At 39.5% G+C, this 19,992-nt stretch overlaps 4 protein-coding genes across 7 annotated transcripts in view; 2 read left to right on the top strand and 2 right to left on the bottom strand.

Annotated features, from left to right (window-relative positions):
* LOC104966729 (zinc finger protein Aiolos-like) overlaps positions 1 to 19,992 on the bottom strand; it is a 596,491-nt gene that overhangs the window by 100,629 nt on the left and 475,870 nt on the right. The window lies entirely within an intron of this gene.
* The window catches only part of LOC104966725 (core-binding factor subunit beta-like), an 18,173-nt gene continuing 9,322 nt past the window's right edge, over positions 11,142 to 19,992 (top strand). Inside the window, exons 1-3 of the mRNA XM_010795963.1 lie at positions 11,142 to 11,254; positions 11,879 to 11,974; positions 13,894 to 13,963. Of these exons, the coding sequence (XP_010794265.1) occupies positions 11,156 to 11,254; positions 11,879 to 11,974; positions 13,894 to 13,923 (225 nt within the window). The 5' untranslated portion in view covers positions 11,142 to 11,155 and the 3' untranslated portion in view covers positions 13,924 to 13,963. The remainder of the gene's footprint in view (positions 11,255 to 11,878; positions 11,975 to 13,893; positions 13,964 to 19,992) is intronic.
* On the bottom strand, positions 14,463 to 18,261 carry slc46a1 (solute carrier family 46 member 1). 2 transcript variants are annotated; one of them, XM_010795961.1, is made up of 6 exons: positions 17,738 to 18,261; positions 16,907 to 17,298; positions 16,159 to 16,637; positions 15,582 to 15,665; positions 15,221 to 15,377; positions 14,463 to 15,072 (listed from the first exon to the last, which is right to left on the bottom strand). In XM_010795961.1, the coding sequence occupies exons 1-6, from the start codon at positions 18,047 to 18,049 to the stop codon at positions 15,018 to 15,020; spliced, it is 1,479 nt and encodes a 492-aa protein (XP_010794263.1). In that variant the 5' UTR covers positions 18,050 to 18,261; the 3' UTR covers positions 14,463 to 15,017. The 2 variants fall into 2 exon arrangements, with proteins under 2 accessions (XP_010794263.1, XP_010794264.1); XM_010795962.1 differs by lacking the exon at positions 14,463 to 15,072 and having other exon boundaries at positions 15,217 to 15,377.
* LOC104966726 (solute carrier family 13 member 2-like) overlaps positions 17,990 to 19,992 on the top strand; it is a 12,241-nt gene continuing 10,238 nt past the window's right edge. The window contains exon 1 of the mRNA XM_010795965.1: positions 17,990 to 18,076. The gene's annotated coding sequence lies outside the window, so the exon portion shown is untranslated. The remainder of the gene's footprint in view (positions 18,077 to 19,992) is intronic.

Raw genomic sequence — 19,992 nt, 5'->3', positions numbered from 1 at the left:
GTCCTAATTAAAGACTTTCATACCTCGAGTTTACGAAAAAGAGAAAGTCCAAATAGTGTTCCCCTCAAAAAAGATAAAGGACGAAAATTGTGTACACGAAAGTCATGTCCAATCGAGACTCACAACGCTCCTGAACGATAACATTTGTTTCTTGCAGGTTCTTGTACAGGTCCGTAACCAAAAGGACTATCGTTGAAAGACACCCAGCGGCGGCGATACGGTAGTGTCGCCTACCTGTGCAGTGTCGCCTACCTTAGACATAGGCGAGCAACATGGGGCAAAAATTTTTCTAAACCCATGTCTCCTTTTCTCTCTCCGCAAAACAGGATGGCGTTTTATCACAACCAAATTTTACTTTATCTCCGGTAGAATTCTGATCAGGCATTAGCTCCACCTCCTCTTCTTTCTTTTTTTTCAAGCTAAGGACCCAAGATCTGCGTTTCTCTTGCGGGGTTGCAAAAGAGCAGTGTTAATTTTGATTTAGTCTTAGTCTTTAGACAAAAATGGTTATTAGTTTTAGTCACATTTTAGTCATTCCTATCCTTCGTTGTTTTAGTCTAGTTTTAGTCGACAAAAAAATTCAAAACGTGTTAGTCAACTTTTAGTCGATGAAAAATTACATTTTAGTCAACTTTTAGTCAAAATGTGTCTCTATACTCTCTGAACGCTCCTTCCCCGGCAGATCTCTGTGTCTGCTGCAGCATGTCTGTTAGGCCCCGCCCCCCGCACACAGAGAGATACAGGGAGATCGCTCTTCTGGAGTGAAGAGAGCGGAAATAATGATATTGCAAGTTAGAAACGTAAGATGCATTTTGACAGACAAGATGGACACTTGAGGGAAAGTATGCTGCATTTTGAATGTCCAATAGTCCACCATTAACACCTTAGTCCCGTCTCGTCTCGTCAATGAAAATAAATATAAATAAATATACATTTCGTCATAGTTTTCGTTATCAAGAATCTAGTTTTAGCTTGTCATCATCTCGTCTTAGTCATGTAAAAAAGGTCGTTGACGAAAAATGTTCGTCATAGTTTTCGTTGAGGAAATTAACACTGCAAAAGAGGGGTTTGAGCAGTATGAGGCATGGCTACAATGGGTGATCTGTTTGGTATTTTAAGCAAAAAACATCACAGACATGTTTTTTATAGGTATGACCCTACAATATATTTTTCAAATATAGCATGATAGGTCCACTTTAAGTTCACGCTGCAGCGGCGCTCATAGCAATTAGCTAACATTAGCTGCTTAGTGGCGGTAAGAATGGATGCATGGTTAGGCTGGGCCAAACGTACAGGTACTATTACCGTCGCTGCGGAACATACATCTGATTTTCCACGGCAGCCAAAGTGTTTTTTTAAGCATTGAAGTCCTGGCAAATGTTATTTTAATTTAATAATCATATTGTATTTCACCTGTGAAGTGCTTAAGCTTCACACCTTGAAATGTTAAATTGTATATACTGTATACTATGATAAAACAGATATTTTTACTAAGCATATTCATATCAGTGGCGTAACTATCGCCGGCCAGGGGCCCATGCAAAAAAAAAGATTATTAAAATTAATTTGTCATTTGTCTGTCCAATGACCTTGCTTTCATGTCATGTGATACCTTGCGTGACGAACGAACCGTTTAATCAACCTCAAAAGTTATAGGTACTGTAGCTAGCAGCAGCAAGTTCGGCAGCATCATCAAAAATTGAATAGCTTGCATTTATAATGTACAGCAAACCAAAGCACAAGAGCGGCGCTCAAAAGAGAAAGGACAAGAGAGAACAAGGAGATGTAATGGCTAAACTTATGAAATTAGACAGTTTTTTTTGTCTTACATCGTCCTCCAAATCTCAATTAATTCTGTAAAGTGATTGTGTGATTAGTTCGCTGTGCCTTTGTCAGGCTGTGGTGGTCTGAGGCCAGGGCAGGCTGTTATTGATAGCCTACATGTGGCGCTTCTGAGTTACGCCACTGATTCATATCATCACATTGGGACAATGCATATTGTCGGAACGGCATGTTTTCCATTTATTCTTTTGATGGACATGATAACATGTAATCTCAGCCTCTATCCCCCAAAATTAAAAAGCTCTTTCAGTTGACAGAGATGAAAAGCCCTCTCAGATAATTTCTTATCCGACACCTCTGTTGCCCTGTAATTTAGTCATCAACTTTAAGCTTCCAGGATTCTCCTGTGTCACATGCATATCACCATCAAGTCTGTGTGTGTGTGTGTGTGTGTGTGTGTGTGTGTGTGTGTGTGTGTGTGTGTGTGTGTGTGTGTGTGTGTGTGTGTGTGTGTGTTTTACTTTGTGTACATCGTGTGAATGTCCAGTAAGCTTGTTTAATTTCAATCAGCATAAGTAAACTTTCTTCGTGGCCTCACAGAATTATGGAGTCTCTCTGTTAAAAGACATGAATGCACCTCAAAACCTCTTCCCTGTACACACACACAAACACACACAGTACCGTCGCCGTCTCCTCCCACAGGGTTTCATATTCCCTGCTCCAGGCTTTAGATTAATGACCACACCCACTCCCATAATGCACTGCCACACAGGCACAGACAAGGTCCTCTTTTTATATGCTCTTATTGTGGGATCATGTCTTTGTTACAGAATCTCTAAGTGCATTTACGCATACATGGTCAACAACAAATAGATAGAAAACTGTGTAGGGAGAGGTCAGTCTGGTGTGAAAACCAGCATGTGGATGTTACTCCATTTCTCTATTCTTAGACCTTCTCTTCCAGTAAGTGTCTGCTAAGCTGGACCTGGGGAATGCACTACTCACCTGGACTTTAACATTTGTGCTTGTCTCTGAAAGCTGCAATTTTTAAGATTTGGCTTGGAATTCAGTTAAACATTCACAACACGAATTAACGACCAACAGAATGTAAAAAGGTTACAGTGTTGATATTAAAGCCATTTACGTATTGTGTTGCAAAGATAATCACTGAAATAAGCATGCTAAAAAGCTAGCTCTGTCTCTCCTGTCTAGAAATACCACTTGTTCCTTAAGAGCCGATAATAAGTCACAAGCCAGGTTTACATCCAAATTTATAATATTTTTGACCACATTTTGATTAAATTGTCAAAAGAAAATTTGGGAAAATGCTTGTTTCCATCTATTACAAATATGCGATTAAAAGCGTTTTGTAGTTACAGGTAGAGAGATTAAGAAAACATGTATTGTGTATTCCGCAGAGCAGAAGTTTTGTTGGATTTTTACATGCTTCCTCTCTGTAACCCCAAATAAACTACACATCTGGTTCCATTGCATTTTTTCGCTTTTAGATTTTATGAATACACCAACTTTTACACCTCATTCAAGTGTTAATGTTCTTTTTGAGAGAAACGCAGATGTTTTTAGAATATTTTCTTTTCTGCTGCAATTGTGAAATATGCATAACAAGGGGTGGATAGATGAACACGCCCAGTCTGCCCTTAGTGTTTTATTGCCATTATGGTCTTGGTCTTAAACTAAGCTAATCACGGTTTAACGTACATTTTAGTTTAACGCCTGTCTATTTGAAGTGAAATAATGTGATCTTTGCTCAACACTCTCCTCCTTATGTTCTGTCCCACGCTCTCTGTTTTTGTAACTCAATCTTCAGCCTGTGTATATATTTGCATGAGATTTCCATCCCCATGAAAGACATAGGAACAAAAAGTGTTTTTTGGCCCCTCTGTGTGCATAGAGATGACTTTGCATAGCATTGATGCACATTATGTGTCTACAGGCAGTTAGAGATTTTGCGTGGGCCGGGGCCAACTCACAATGGAAATACAAACTGCCAGTGAACCAGTGAACAATTACTTTGCAATAGAAAACTTATGACTGGACAAGAGTCTTCAGTATTTCAATTCTAAACACAGAACTGACAGAACGGAAGAATAAGATTTTGAGTCATGAGTCTGGCAACACGTTTATTATAGCAAAATTGGTTCAGAGGGAGGACAATGAATAAAACAAAAACAAAACAGGCTTCTTGATTTCTAGAGACTAACCCAAAGTCATATGTTGTTCCTTTAACATCTGGCTAATACTCCTTGGAAGTAAAACATATTTGACTGTCGCTTTGATAAGTGTTGTGATGTGTGTGCTGCACAATATATTGTTATTTATTGTTGTAGTAATATTAACTTAGTCAATCAGGGCCAATGTAGGGAAAGAAAATAAATTACATATCCGGAAAAGGAGGGTTATATTCTAAAATAAATTATCTTTACATGAATAATCTTTAAAGATTAAAGCTGGGGATCGTTGGCAACATATTTTTTATGTAATTTGTCAAAAATGTTAACCTTCATATGGTAATTCAAGTGGTCTTTGAGAAAGTAAGGATTATCCGACAGTCTAAGGAAAAATGTTCTGCACTGGTAACAATAGTTTAAACATCAAAGTAACACAAAAAAGGGGGCCTTATCTGGTGGAAGCACAACAAAAAGGCAGAAGGAGAAGGACTGTAATCTCTAATTCTGACAGAAATACAGCCCGCACTAACGTGTATGTGTGGCCTTTCCTGCTTACTGGTGTTAACTGTGGTTTCATGAGGTTTTCCAATAAATGTGTGACTTAAATCTCAGGGGATTTCAGAGTTTCTGGCACAACATAACTTTATAATCTTCTAGAATACTCAAGTTTGCATTTTCGTAAATGTATAATTGTTGTTGTGGAAATGTGCCCCTTTAGATAATTTCTTTCATACATTTATGCATTACTATTCATGTTTCTTTTCAATTGAAAACACATCTAAAAACGACCCTCAATTGGCTTTTAATTTAACAACATAAAGTTACAATGTTTTTAAAAAAAAATCAAATAAGCAATGAGTATTTTAGCAGTACACAGTAAGCAGCAGAACAGTATTCAACATTATCACTTATCAGGTGTCAGGTATGTTGTTTTGCAGCCTTTATAATTACAGGGTGGGAAGCAGAACCAGAGAGAGTGACCATGCAGTGGAGAGTCCCGTACTATTATACCTGTGTGTGTGTGTGTGTGTGTGTGTGTGTGTGTGTGTGTGTGTGTGTGTGTGTGTGTGTGTGTGTGCGTGCGTGCGTGCGTGCGTGTGTGTGCGTGGGATTAAAAACAGAAGGCCAGTCACATGCTTTATCTCCACCGGCTCTCACACCTGGCACAATTATACACACACATAGACTTATCACAGCTACACCTTCCTCTTTCTGTCTCTTTCCTTCCCATTCTCTCTTTTGCTAGTAATTGTCAATTCCTCTTTATAATAATTGCTCTATAATCTTTCCTCAAAAGAAAGTTACCAAAACCACATTGGAGGATTTCATCCCTGTCACACGGCCCTAGCATGATTAATAATAATACACCTCATATGCATTTGTTACATATTATAATTATAATTATTATTATTATACTACCAACAAATATATAATAATAATAATTTAAAAAATAAAATAATAATAATAATGGTAAATGATTTAATATAATTTATTATTAGTTAATATTATGATTATTATATGTATCCAATTCATATGAGACTCAATTTGTGTTCATCGGAGCCAAATGATTGTGCCACAAGCATTGTAAAAATAGATCTATTTTATTTAATTTATGTTTGCGCTCAAATTATTGTCTGTGCGATGTTTAAAATAGAAACAATATATGTATTTTTTTTATATTATATTGATCATTTGTCAATGTCGTGCAGCCCTACCAGAAAGAGTTGTTTCTTATATGGTAATGCTATTACATTACTTGAGTTAGGTTTTGTTTGCGAGGAATCTAAAAACATCATTTTCATGCTTCTTGATAATCTACCCATCTTTGCTTCTCTGTTGATGTTGAAACAGTGGTAATTTCATCTCACCTTCATGTCCTACATTTTTTTATAACTGCAGGAAATGAAAGCATGGCGTTGTTGTTGGAGTTGTATTCAGTGGAGGGATTATGTCTTTGTTGTTGGCTGTGAAAGAGAAGCTGTGAGTTAATGTGTTTGTCAGTGTGCTGTGGAGATGGAACATGTGATGTGAAGTACAGTGCCATATTGTCCTGGCAGCCATCCTGATGCTGTTTTTTATTTTGTTTCTGGTCATTTATTACCTTTTCTTTAATTAAATGATTGAATGACTTTCTGGAGACAAGAGAAGAGGATGGTGATATTATTGATCTGATAAGACACATGGAAGGATAGTGAGGAAGAAAGAAAGAAAAAGTAGAGAGCCTGAGTTGCCTGTGCTGGCTGCTGACTCAGACAGCTGTTTATTGTGTGAATAACCCACACATACACACAGATTCTTATTCTAAATGTGCAAACACACTCGCACACACACATACAGTATAGACATAATGGTGCTGGTAATACATTGTGCTGTTGTTTATTTGAATGTGTTTATCAGTGTGTGACTGTTTGCGCTTGCATGTGTGTGTGAGAGAGACAGACTGCCACAACTCACGAGGCTGAAAACACAGTAGCCCATTGTGTTCGCACACCTCGTGGGCATTGCTGTGTGTGTGTGTGTGTATTTGTGTGTGCGTGTGTGGTGTGTAGGGTGTGTGTGCATCAGAAAGTGTGTTGGTAGTCAGTGCGTGACGCAGATGTAGCGGGATGTGTTGGCATACTGTGTCTCATTCAGCCTGATGCCAACCATCTAGTCAGCACAATTGCCCACTGCTTCACACACACACACACACACACACACACACACACACACACACACACACACACACACACACACACACACACACACACACACACACACACACACACACACACACAGTAGGAAGTACTTACAGTAACTTGGAGGAGTCTAGATCAAAAGGAATAGGTTGGTGTACGGCCTAAGTTCACATCTTTGCCCGGCAGAGGTTTTGGTTTAAAGTGGAAGAAATACAAAATTGGGCCTTATCCATAATATCTTCTCAGAAAAGTCTATTTCAGAGTCATGACAGATTGTTCGATGATGAAGCCCATTGAAAAGTGTGCCAGATCCTTGTTAGCAGGTAGACACCCCACCAACCCAAATATAAAGGCTTTCAACTGCAGGGCAGTGTGCACACAGAAATTGAAATGTTCAAACAGAAGTCGCAAGAGGATGGAGAAGTGAATGCCAAACAAGATTCATATGACATATTGTCAGTAGTGCATGGACATAGGTATGGGATGCTTTCACTGAATCAATGTTAAAGTGTTACGTCAGCCTACAAAAGTGTGCTCTTGAGTGAACGTAGATTCTGTTGTAAGAACCTCTAACCTAAGAATATATCCGAAAAGACATCAGTCACTTGTAAAAATGGTCCATGTCGCTGTTAAGAATACGTTTCTTCTTATAAACAATTGGTTTATGAGGCCCGTTTGTGCTCAGAATTCACAGGGAAAAAAATTGTCTGCATTGAATCACGAGACTGCAGCTACAGTACTCACTGATTGCAGAAGGAAGTCTTTGCTCAACCAAAAAGAAAGATGACATTATGTTGTGTATTTGGAACTTCATCCTTTGACTCTACACTACAAATGACTTGAGGTAAATTATGTTGAACAATAAAGTCCTTCAGCCTTAGTTTGAGCACTAAAATCACCTACATTTAAGTTTTGATGCTTTGCAATATGCTCATCACGTCATGTTGACTGCAGAATACTGTCAACGGAGATGTGATCTAAATGTTCAGGTTCACACTCACAGGACTGGATGACGTAAGAGCCCAGTGCATGCATGTCTGTAAGAACAGGTACACAAATAATAGTAAAACCGTTATTAAGTGTTTCAGGCTATCACCTTTAAACTATTAAGTGACCTCTTCTTTTTGACTATAAGTGGGTCCTTATTGTGTTTTTAGAGTATACACATGCACAGAGAGAGGACACACCAGAATCATTGGATCCTAATCATGGATTTGATGGATGGATTTAAAGTACAAAAATAACAGCTACTCAAATGATGAAGGAAATGAATTTGGCACATTTGTTAGAGCTCATGGAAACACATGATGCATTTAGTGAGCAAAACTGAATCTAAAGAAGAACGCAGGGCAACAAATGTGAAATTTACATTTACAATTATCAGAAGAAAGTTTAACCGTTCATTATAACATTTCATTGGATTATCAAATGTTTTTATGTTCACATTTATCTGCAAAAGGTTAGAATTGTAATCTGCATTTTAGATAAAGCTAACATGATACATTAACAGGGCAGTTTATACTATTGTCAAGATGTTCTTAACTTTAATTTAGAAATCTTCTCAACAGAATTACTACAGGTAAATACAAATCAGTAGAACAACACACGTTTTCCCACATGGTCTCTGACACCTAGAGCTTTACAAAACTTGCTCTTGGTTTTAAAAAGTATAATTTCCACTGAATTTCATTCTCTATCTTTCTTATTCACAGTGTGCTGTAGTGTGTGAGAGTTCTTCTGTCTTCGTGTGAGTGTGTGTTGGTAAATGGATGTGGGGGTTTGACATGGTTCTCTCTCAGAGGAAGTCTGTGGTTGGGCCGTTTCCCCACACACACACACACACACACACACACACACACACACACACACACACACACACACACACACACACACACACACACACACACACACTTTGCCTGTCAAGCCAAATGGAGTTTCCTTTAAAAGCAACATGCAGCCCCACAGATGTAGAAGCCATCTTTCCCTTACACATCTCTCTCTGTCACACACACACACGCACGCACGCACGCACGCACACACACACACACACACACACACACACACACACACACACACACACACACACACATACATTCACTCGAATAAACACAAAAAACCCACAGTCTCTTGGAGTGCAGTCTCCCCTGGAACCCCGGTGCAGTGTGGGTAGCTGCGGTAAAAGAAGTCCCTATGCAAGGCTGTCCAAAAATAGCCTGAATAAAAATGTAGGAACATGAAGTTTGCCCAGTGTTACACAGACGAATCCATTTAACTGGGTGTGTCCCCTTTTTGAAGGTAGTGTTTCATTTTTTAAATGAATTCCTAAATATTTATTTACTCAGTTAAAAATACCACCTATAACTTTCTACCCTGGGAAAAATAGTCTTAGTGTGTTTCCTTGCCTCTCACTGTGTGTTGTCTCTTCCCCATGGAAATCAGTGTATCGTGGGAAAGAGGAAGAAAAAGTAAGGAATTTAAGACAGCAACTGTGTCACACTTAAGCAAGGTTTTGATAATATTTTAGGTTGAGAGACTCGTTTATACAGCTCTTTTTGAAAGGCTAATCAAAGCATTGCTTCGGTAAATCTGTTTCATTTTTTTGCTCACAAACATAAGCGTCGTTTTGATGATGCTTATGTTTCTGGCAACTCGTCTTTTAGCTCTGCTTTGGTCTCAACCAACTTTTGGCAGATAAATGTCTAGCTTGTAAGCTGCTAAATGCTCATTACTAATGATTACTTGAATAGCTAGTTAAAGGTTGGGTAGGTAAGTTTGAGGAACCGGCTCGAGATACACTTTTTGTTATATTCCATGGAATGCTCTTAACATCCCGATAGCAATGAATATCTGAAGTGCTTTGACAAAAAATCCATAAAAAATGTAATCTGTGGAAGCCGTACTACTGTAAAAAGCACGACCAATCATCTGAGTCGGCCCGCGGCTAAAATAACTGGATGGCCTACCTGCCTGTCAGCCTTCCATCTGTGCACAAACTTTTCTCGTGCCCTCATTGGTCATTTGCGCGTTGGTGTGTGTTGGAGGAGGGGCTCTATAAGGAAGTGGCAGATTTTTTCCGGCTGTGTATTTTCACATTTTAGCGCACTCAAGCTGGTTTCTCCAAAATGACCTACTTACTTACCTTTAACTAACTCTGTGTTGTGACTTTATTTTTCATTAGAATTGTTTATATTAGTTTAGAGTAATCTACACTGCTGCAGCTCAAATGTACTAAGATAAATGGTTCTGTGATCATATGTGTACATTTCCTCATCTCATGAACATACACAGATTCGGCCACACTTACATAATGTTCTCGTTACATTGCTGCCCTTCTAGAATAGAGCCATAGCCATGTTATATAATCAGGAGTGGAGAAAGAGACCAAGTCTGTGCCTCCTCTGTCTGTCTGACACTGTTGATGGGCTAACTGTGCTGTACATGAATAACAGAAAAGGATTAAAATGGATAACTCTTTTTATCACTGCTCATTGTCCAACTGTTCTGCTCTCCCTCTCACAAACAGGCAAAACATAAACTCACACGGTCTGACAAAACCGAGGAAATTACCTGTTGAGAGCCTGCTGAAATGTTGTTTTGCACTTTGTTTGGATATATCGGATTGAACTGAAGTCACATGAACATCAAAACAGCATCACATTTATTTTCAGGAAACAAATTAAGTTATTACCAAGGATTAGATACCACAAAGTCGTATTTTAGCTGGCAGTCTGTGAAAAAGTCATAGATTGCAATGGCCATTTTAAAATAAAACACACACACACACACACACACACACACACACACACACACACACACACACACACACACACACACACACACACACACACACACTCAAATACAAATGATAAAGATGTTTATTAGGCACATGATATTTATTTTTGACCACTTTTTGTGTATTTAGTCCAATACAAAATGCCTATTAGCCCAAAACACTGGACTGACATCCTGCAGCAGCAAGCACAATGACATACATTTTACACATGTATGGTTGCACTCCCTTACGAAAACGCACTTACCTACATGGGTTGTGCACATGGGCACATGTACATGAATGTCAAAGTGTGTGTGTCTGTCAGTGATTTAGAAGTCTAACACTCAATTGTACTGGAGAGGTGTTGACGTAGTTGGTGGTTTTTCCTTTTTCACAGCACTAATAGCGAGGTTGGGATGGCTTCCATCCCGGGAGCAAAGAGCTTTTTAAGATTCTCAATTTTCATTTTAACCTGTTATTTTATTGGAAAGGTATTGCTTGCCAAATTAAATGTTATATAGTTCTGGACAGCGTCAGATCTATGTCTTTTGGTACATTCTAGATGTCACTTTTTGCCATATTAACACCTTATAAATAACAAAAACTGGACACATTTTAAATCAAAGCAGGTCAGTGCTGCAGTGATGTTGCATAAAAAATAAAAAATATATCTGCTTTTGGCATTAATCTCTCTCTCTCACTCTCTCTCCATCCAGGTCTATTTAAAGGCTCCCATGATTTTGAACGGGGTGTGTGTGACCTGGAGAGGCTGGATTGACCTACAGAGACTGGATGGGATGGGATACCTGGAATTGGATGAAGAGAGGGCGCAGGTAACACAGCACACGCATGCAGACTGATTTATGTCTTTTGGTGTGAACAACCCATTCTAATTCTCAACTAGTCACATACAAACACTTGGTCAGTACTCCTTGGGTTCAAATTTTAATATAATGAGTAGCCCTATGTGTCTAACCAGCAGTGGTTATTGTTCTGTATTGAAACAAAATAACTAGGTTAGGTAAAGGGTTAGATTGTGGTTTGGGTAAAAAAAAAAAAAAAAGTCAAGTAACATCTTTGAAATAACTCCCTCCTAAACAAACTTTATCACTACATCAGGTTTTCTATGCATCTCATTATAACATAAAAAGGTGCCTTCATAATCGGGATCAGACTTCAAGGGGTGTGACAAAATGTTGCTACTTGACGCCCTGGGAATGAGACCAGGATAGTGTGCATGAATAGAAAAACCACATCTTCCCCTGTCTCATCTCACTCTTTATCTGTATATGTGTATGTGTGTGTGTGTGTGTGTGTGTGTGTGTGTGTGTGTGTGTGTGTGTGTGTGTGTGTGTGTGTGTGTGTGTGTGCGCGTGCGCGTGTGCGTGTGCGTGTGCGTGTGTGTGTGCGTGTGCGTGTGCCTGTGCCTGTGCCTGTGCCTGTGCCTGTGCCTGCAGCAAGAGGACGCTTTGGCCCAGGCAGCCTTTGAAGAGGCTCGACGCAGAACCAGAGACTTTGAAGACAGAGACCGATCACACAGAGAGGATCTTGAGGTGACAGGTCCTGTAATGGCGATGTTTAAAGGGAAATGATGCTTAATCTCAAAAAGAAGCTGACTGTTGCTTGATAGTTTATCCCCAATCGTGTCTGCTTCTGCTTGAGACCTGTCTTAGCCTTGCAAAGCCGGCCTAATCATCAGATAAATATCTGAGTCTGGATAACATGCCAAGTGAACTATGAGTTTTACCTCTTTGCTGTGTTTTACAGATAAACATTATAATGACTTTTCCACCATCTGACTCAACCACTTATTTAAGATTAACTTAAACACAGCATCACTGTTGGGTGTGCATCTTGGAGTACACCCAGTGATGATTTATTGTCTCATGCCTGATAACACTTCTGCACCACTGGAGGACATCAAGTACAAGCATTTCAGCTGTTATTAAAAGAATACTTCACCCACAAAATGACCATCACTTACAAATGATCCTGTGCTATACCTTCAATTCTTAAAGAAAAATGTGTTGTTCTCACATGCTTTCTCCCAGTAAACAAAGAATCAAAGAAACCGAGAACATTGTTGATAAACTGAGGTAAATGGGGGCTGGATTTAACAATGACCTGATGAATGAGACTTGGATTCAATTACACGACTGCAGATGTTTTTAATGTATTTTTCTGTTGTTAAACGCCGCCCCTGTTTTCTTCAATTAATCGAGAACTTTCTCGTTTTCTTTCATTTTCATTCACCGTGGAGGCATGCGTGGTAAAAGATACATTTTTCCTTCAAGAATTCAATATAGCATGAAGTAAGTAATTAATATACAAAGGCCAATTTTGTGAATTAAGAATTTCTTTGTAAAGCAAGAACTGTCAATGCAAATGAAAAACACGATACAAAACGGCCTTCTTTTTGGAGCTCAAATGTATGTAGAAACAGAATTTATCGAATGAGGTCTTTCCACAAGAGAATTGAACAAAGATATTCAAGCAGGTGGGTCATTCATCTGACCATGTGTAGAAACATTGGCTCATGTTGAAGTCTGAGTGAAGCTGTTATTTCTCTGATTCGAGTCCTCCCTTGGGAGGCGACCTTAAGCAAAAAGGGGAATTTCAAGATTGTGGGATGGCTTTGTTAGTCTAGCCTAACAAAAAGTGTATAAGTCTAGCCTCTAGATTTGCAAAAGGTGTTTTCAGATTTTTTTTCAATATGACACATAAAGAAATCATCATCTAAACAGCTTGTTAACAGTACATTGTGCACTGTGTTCTTTGCAAAACATTTCAAGAATATTAAAGTCACATTAAGAGACTTAGTAAATAATAAATACTCCAGATCAGGCAAAAGTGACAAAAAATCTGTTCTAAATGTGTCATTATGTCTTTAATTAATTGTAGTGACGATATGGCAGGACACTATTTCATTAAAGACATATAGACGCAGTCCAAGTCAAATTTCCATTTGGGTTATATTTGCTTAGCACCTGAGGATTTTGTGTGATGTGTGGTTGTGTGCTTTATTATTTTAAACATACCATTTATAGTTTGAATCATAGGTTAAGTGCATGATCAGTTTGACAATAAATCCAATCTGATTATTGATTTGATTTTACTGAACTATTGAATGACTTATTCAGTTTTGTCATGTGTCCCAAAAGCCTCCGGAGGAAAAGTAGCGTAATTTTGACTAACCCAAGGTACAGGAATTGTGAAATACCAACCTCACAAATTGTCGTAAGATCTGTTCTTAAATTAAGTTTTGTTAATGGAATAATCATCATGTTCACATTTCTGCTCAGTGTCCTACTCAAACACATTAACAAATATAAACACTGAATCACTGTGATTTTTGTAACCATTCCAAAAGCATTTAACAACTTGAAGAAACTCACTTTCCCAGCAAGGCTTTGGGGATGTCAATGGCATGTGGACAAAGTTACAAATGAACCCCAAATTGTTTATTTTTTAGGACCCTGTGGTTTCTAAAATCTGGGACTGATGACACACAGACAGGCAGCCAGCAGAAAAGAACATGGTCTGTGTCCTTCATTCCTCACCATCTATCACACTGTCATGCACTAAACCACCCTGTGTGAGTGTGTGTGTGTGTGTGTGTGTGTGTGTGTGTGTGTGTGTGTGTGTGTGTGTGTGTGTGTGTGTGTGTCCACTTCTATTCATGTTTGTGCATTTTTGTGTTCTTCCCCAGGAAAACTCTGTTTTGATTTTCATTATGTGTCTGTTCATAAATATGCATGCTCTTCCTTGCTTCTGCTTTGTGTATTAGCTGATTGCATGAGAGACACAGAAACTGCAAAATGTAACTATTTCACAGTGTGTTTGTACAATGGTACCCACTTGCACACACACACACACACACACACACACACACACACACACACACACANAAGAAGCAGGACCCAAATACAGATAACTCTGATTAACCTTTATTTCAAGGATAAAAAGAAAATAACTTGGACAAAAAACAGAACACTCACCGGTGAACTCATTCGAGTTCACCGGTGAGTGTTCTGTTTTTTGTCCAAGTTATTTTCTTTTTATCCTTGAAATAAAGGTTAATCAGAGTTATCTGTATTTGGGTCCTGCTTCTTTCACTCAACCGTAACACTTAAGCTATTGTGTGTATTAATACATTCTAATTTAAATATAAGGCATTTTCATTGGCACACATTACACTGCATTTAAAATATATAGAATCACAAAATAAAACGTGCTACGAACCTTGTTCTGTTCACCATTTGTATAAATGTCATGTTGAAACATCAGAAGACTGGTTAGTTTTAAGGGCCAGCAGAGATTTAACAAATCCCCCTCCCCACTTTGTGGCGGTTTTAAAGTCATTTCAGCCAGGAGGTTGATTCTTCATCCTAAAGTCTTGATCCCTTTGGTGACACTAGTAAGAATTCCTCCATTGAGCCAGTTAAAAAACAGTCAGCTACCCTATCACTGTTGAGATTAAAGTCTCTCCCAGCACCACTGATGGACAGATGCATGTCAGAGCTGCTCACCTCATAGACTGACACCAGGACAAACATTAGCTCTCTGACACGTTCCTGCCCTCTGCTTCTCCTCAGGTCAGGATGCTGTGGAGTCTCTGTTTTCTCTCCTCTGGTCCAAACATTGCAGGGTCCTACAAAAACACACATGGAAATGGTGAATGACTAATTTTGCAAAGTGGGAATTATTCTTTTGTCATATGCTTTTTGGTCACAATTGCTTTTATGACTACAATTCACTAATAGAAAAAGCCAAAGAAAGTTCAATAAGGCAACACTCACCCGATTATTCCAGCAGGGATGAAGAGGATGATGGCAGCAAAAAGGAAGGGGAAGCCCTTCATGAAGTGCAGCGTGGCTGGGTACAGGGAGTTAAAAAGGCCACTGCCCACCAGGGAACACAAGCTCTCCACACAGGCAACAGAGGCAAACAGGGCGCCTGGGGAAAGTAAAAACACTATTGATGAATACAACAGTTCAAGTTAAACCAGACTGTAGAATAGCAATTTGGTGCAATTACAAAAAGGTGAACAAAACAATAGACTTCAAAACAATCATCACATCTTGAAATCGTTACAGTTTGCCTTGTTAAATCCACCTGTTTAAAAACACAAGTATGATTTATGCATGTTTAGTGACTGACCTTGTTCTGATTGGCCGACCAACTTGGACAGCTTTGACCTGAGCACAGGCGTCGCAGCCATGAACAGGAAACACAGACCGTAACCTGGTGACAGAAACACATTTGAACTTTGATGCACAATAAAGACCTCCAACAGTGTCAGCTAAAAAGTTATACTGTCCATTGTGAAATGGGGACAACACAATGATTGATAATGTTTTAAATGATGTTCCATCATTTTTATGTATGTATCCTTCCTGTATGTTCTTATTCTGTCATAAATGGCGGTACAGTATTGTGCAACCATTTTAGTATCCTTGAGATCCACATTACATTGCATGGGTAAACTTTTATAGATGATGTTAATTATTCATGCAATCTACTACATGCTGCACTCTGATACTGAATCTACTATTTTTCTGTGATGGATAATCCTAAAATAGATTTGTAGTCCTCGACATCATGTCTTCATGCCATGTTAAAGGATAAATATGTTTGATAAATACTAATTTCTTTGCTTCATTTCGTTCAAGAATAGAAAATATTTTAGATAGAAAAACAAGAACAAAATCGTCCCCCTCACTTCAGATTCTCTCACCTGTGAACATGAGCTGTGTGGTGTCAGCGACAGAGAACACCACCAGCCCGATGACGTTGGAGGCCAGACCCACGAGAGCCACCCAGGAGTCTTCCAGGCAGCGCTGCATGATCTTCAGCCCCAGCAGACTGCTGAGGTAGGCCAGGTTCTGAGCTGCTGATCCGTAGCCAATGAGGGCCGACCCCCAGCAGAGCGGGGAGCTCAGCTCAAACAACACGTATAACTCCCTGCTGCCGAAGTGTACGGTCACCACCAGAAAGAAACACAGCATGTAAAGCCATAGCTTGCATCTGTGAAATGTCCCGCCGGCGTCACTGGTACTGCCTCCTGTTGAGAAGAGGTGCCAGATAGCTTTATAGTGGTGGGAAGTGAGGAGCTTGGCACTGGGGTCAGGCACGACCGAGTCACGGACGAACAGGTAAGCGTACAGAGCCGAGGCCAAGTTTGTGGCCAGGACGAGCCAGAAGGGATTGATGTACCTAAAAACAGAGGTACAAATATAATGGAAATGAATGTCAATCTAAATAGATTTGATTTTGAAAGAAAGTCAATTGTTGTGAATGATACTTCTTTGTATACTGTGACAATTGAAAAATAAAATTTCACAATTATCCTTTCCACAAATATTGCGATGATTATTACTATAATGGAAACTCACCATGATAAACCTATTGATTTTTGATTGTGCATTTTTATCTGCATTCAATCCTAGATGGTCCAATCATTAGTAACAACACAGATTTCTTACCCCTGTGCCCGCCGCCACTGCCCTCCGATGATGCTGGCTAGCATCCCTGAAAGGCCCAGACAAGCCTCCAAGATTGCCACCCTGATGGTGCGGGACTTTCTGTCGCTGGTATCAGCCACATATGCAAAGCAGCCTGCCAGGATGGCGTTGAAATCCCCGGAAAGGCCGCTTAGCAGCCTGCCAACTAGAAAGTAGCCCACTGGCAGCTTCAGGTACATCACCACCAGGTAAACCACCGCTTGGAGGGCCAGGCCAATGTTTGGGAGGATGAGGACGGGTCTTCGACCAGCGAGGTCGCTCCATGAGCCCAGCAGAGGCACCACAAACAGGCCTACAGAAAATCCCCCAAGACTGATGTACAGGTTCCAGTGGGCAGTCAAGATTTCCACCTCCTGCAGAAAAAGAAAAATGGGACCTGGTTAACTACACTCATCAGCAAACAAAGGGACTCATGTTACTGTTTGTAACCCATAATCCCATTTCCTTTGCATTCTAATTGTATTGTGTTCTTAATTACAACACATCATTAGGGTTCTAGTAAATAGCACGTTTATTACTGCCTATTTACATTCTTATTTTGACCATTAAGTGTGACCAAGTAACACCTGTGCTGGGATTATAGAGGAAAATAGCATTTGCCCACACTTCCTTTAAATAAACCAATAAAGTGAATGTTATAGTTATTCCCTAATGTAAACCTCAGTCCATGTCACGATTTTATGTACTGCCACTGCCATTAAAGACAATTTTTACTGAGTTTATTTTTATTTTTAATATGAGTAACGGTTAAAAGACGTTAACTACCGCTGAGTAACCGTTTAAAGACATTACCGTTTGCAGCGGGTCGGGGGGCACGGAGCCGTTGCTGCACCCCGACCTCTTGGAGCCGTTGTAGCCGAGGTCCTCGCTGATGCGGTCCCACAGGTACTGAGTGGACAGAGGCGCCTGCAGGGCTAGAGAAAACATGGAGAGGAACAGCACCGGCTCTACAGACACCGGGCATGTAAACCTAAACGGTGGTCGTAAGAAGCCGGTGCTCGCTACTTTGGCCTCATGTTTTTGGTCCCCAGAGTCGTGTGTCTCCTCGTCCCTGGCGGTGAGAACGTCCCCGGGAAGAATCGCTGCGGTGTCCGGCTCGTCCATGTCCAGGCAGCGTAAACATTAACCGTGGTAACTTTACTCACTGTATACTGAGAGTGTCTGAACTCAAGCGAAACATTGAGTAGCCCTTTTCTTTAAGCTAGCTCCGTAAATAATTAGCCTTTCCTGCTAATGCTAGTTTGTTTATGCTGCTGGTTTCTGATATAAAACTAGTGGGAAGGAAACGTAGCTAACAGCTCAGCAAAATAAAGGATTCCGTGCTGAGGCCATACTGTGCTGAGGCTCATTGAAGGCTTCAGCTCAGCACCCCCGTCTGGACAACGAGGGGGACTATACTGCTTTGCTATCAGTGGTATTGTAACTAATTGTAGATTATTTACTCAAGTACTGTACTTAAGTACCATTTTTGAAGGACTTCTACTTTACTTGAGTGTTTCTAATACTATTTACTACAATCCAGAGGTATATTGTGTACTTTTATACCTTTAATTACTTTTCAGATTCGGATTAATTTAATGACATAAATGTAATTAAATTAATTAATTTAATAAACACTTAAATAAGACTTTAGTTACACTTGGAGTAAATCCACAAGTTACCCAGGAATTTGCTGCACCTTCATCATCTTTGCATCAATAATTATGATCAAAGCATATAATATTATTCTGAAATGGGCAAATCTGCAAAACAAGTTCTTATACTTTACATACTTTAAGTATATTTTTACGCCATTACTTTTGTACCTGTACTTAAATAACATTTAGAATGCAGCACTTGCAGGGTATTCCACTATAAGCCTCAAGATAAACATTTAAAGCTGTACCTCACTTTAAAGTAATCACTATGATGTTTAATGGCCATAAAAAAAATAAAAACGCTTTCTTAACATAACGCCACAGTCATTTTTTTACGTAAAAACGGAAGGCTAGGGTGGTGTTATTTTTTTTCACAGTCTGTGACATGTCATTGATTAGGAACATGGATAAAGCACTTTTATTTTGTTGTGCAAATGGCATGTATTTGCCCCTCTGGGAAAACGTATCTCAATCTGGTGGAAAATAGAAAATAGAAAATGTAGAAGCCAGCCCTAGGTTTAAGCCTGTTATGCCATTAGTCCAGGGTATAACTAATATAAAACTAATAAAATGCTCTTCCAAAGCGTACTTACGTTTTACAAAAATTATAGATTTAATGATTAATGTATCTTATTATTTTTCTGTCTTTGCAAATAATAATTATACTGTACCAACCCTAACACACCCTTCTCCTCTGTTCAAAGAAGCATAACTTTGTTGTTCTTGGCCTGAGTTTAGTTTAGTTTGGCTGGATACATAATCTGCATGATACATAATCTGCATGATATATGAATATGAAATATTTTCTTGTGCAGTAACTTTCACCAATCTTTAATATAACTTCTTAGGGTTTCAACGGTTTCAACAAGTAATTAAACATTGATCATCACACCATTTTGCAAACCTATTTAACCTTTAAAACACACACACACACACACACACACACACACACACACACACACACACACACACACACACACACACACACACACTACACTACACTACACTACGTACGTACGTACTACGTACGTACGTACGTACTACGTACGTACTACGTACGTACGTACGTACGTTACGTACGTACGTACGTACGTAACGTACGTACGTACGTACGTACGTAACGTACGTACCTACGTACGTACACGTACGACGTAGTACTACGTACTACGGTACTCGTAGCTTAGTACCGTAGACGTAGACCGAGTACCGAACGGTACTACGTACGTAGTACGTACGTACGTACGTACGTACGTACGTACGTACTACTACGTACGTACGTACGTACTACTACTACTACGTACGTACGTACGTACGTACGTACGTACTACGTACGACACTACACACGACGACTACTACTACTACTACGTACTACGGGTACACCTAACGTACCGGGAGTACCGTATAACCTAC

This window comes from Notothenia coriiceps, unplaced genomic scaffold, assembly GCF_000735185.1.
Source record: "Notothenia coriiceps isolate Sejong01 unplaced genomic scaffold, NC01 NC01_scaffold00037250, whole genome shotgun sequence".
Classification (NCBI taxonomy): Eukaryota; Metazoa; Chordata; class Actinopteri; order Perciformes; family Nototheniidae; genus Notothenia; species Notothenia coriiceps.
The sequence above is the reverse complement of the archived record's forward strand: the minus strand, read 5'-3'. Positions and strand labels throughout refer to the sequence as shown.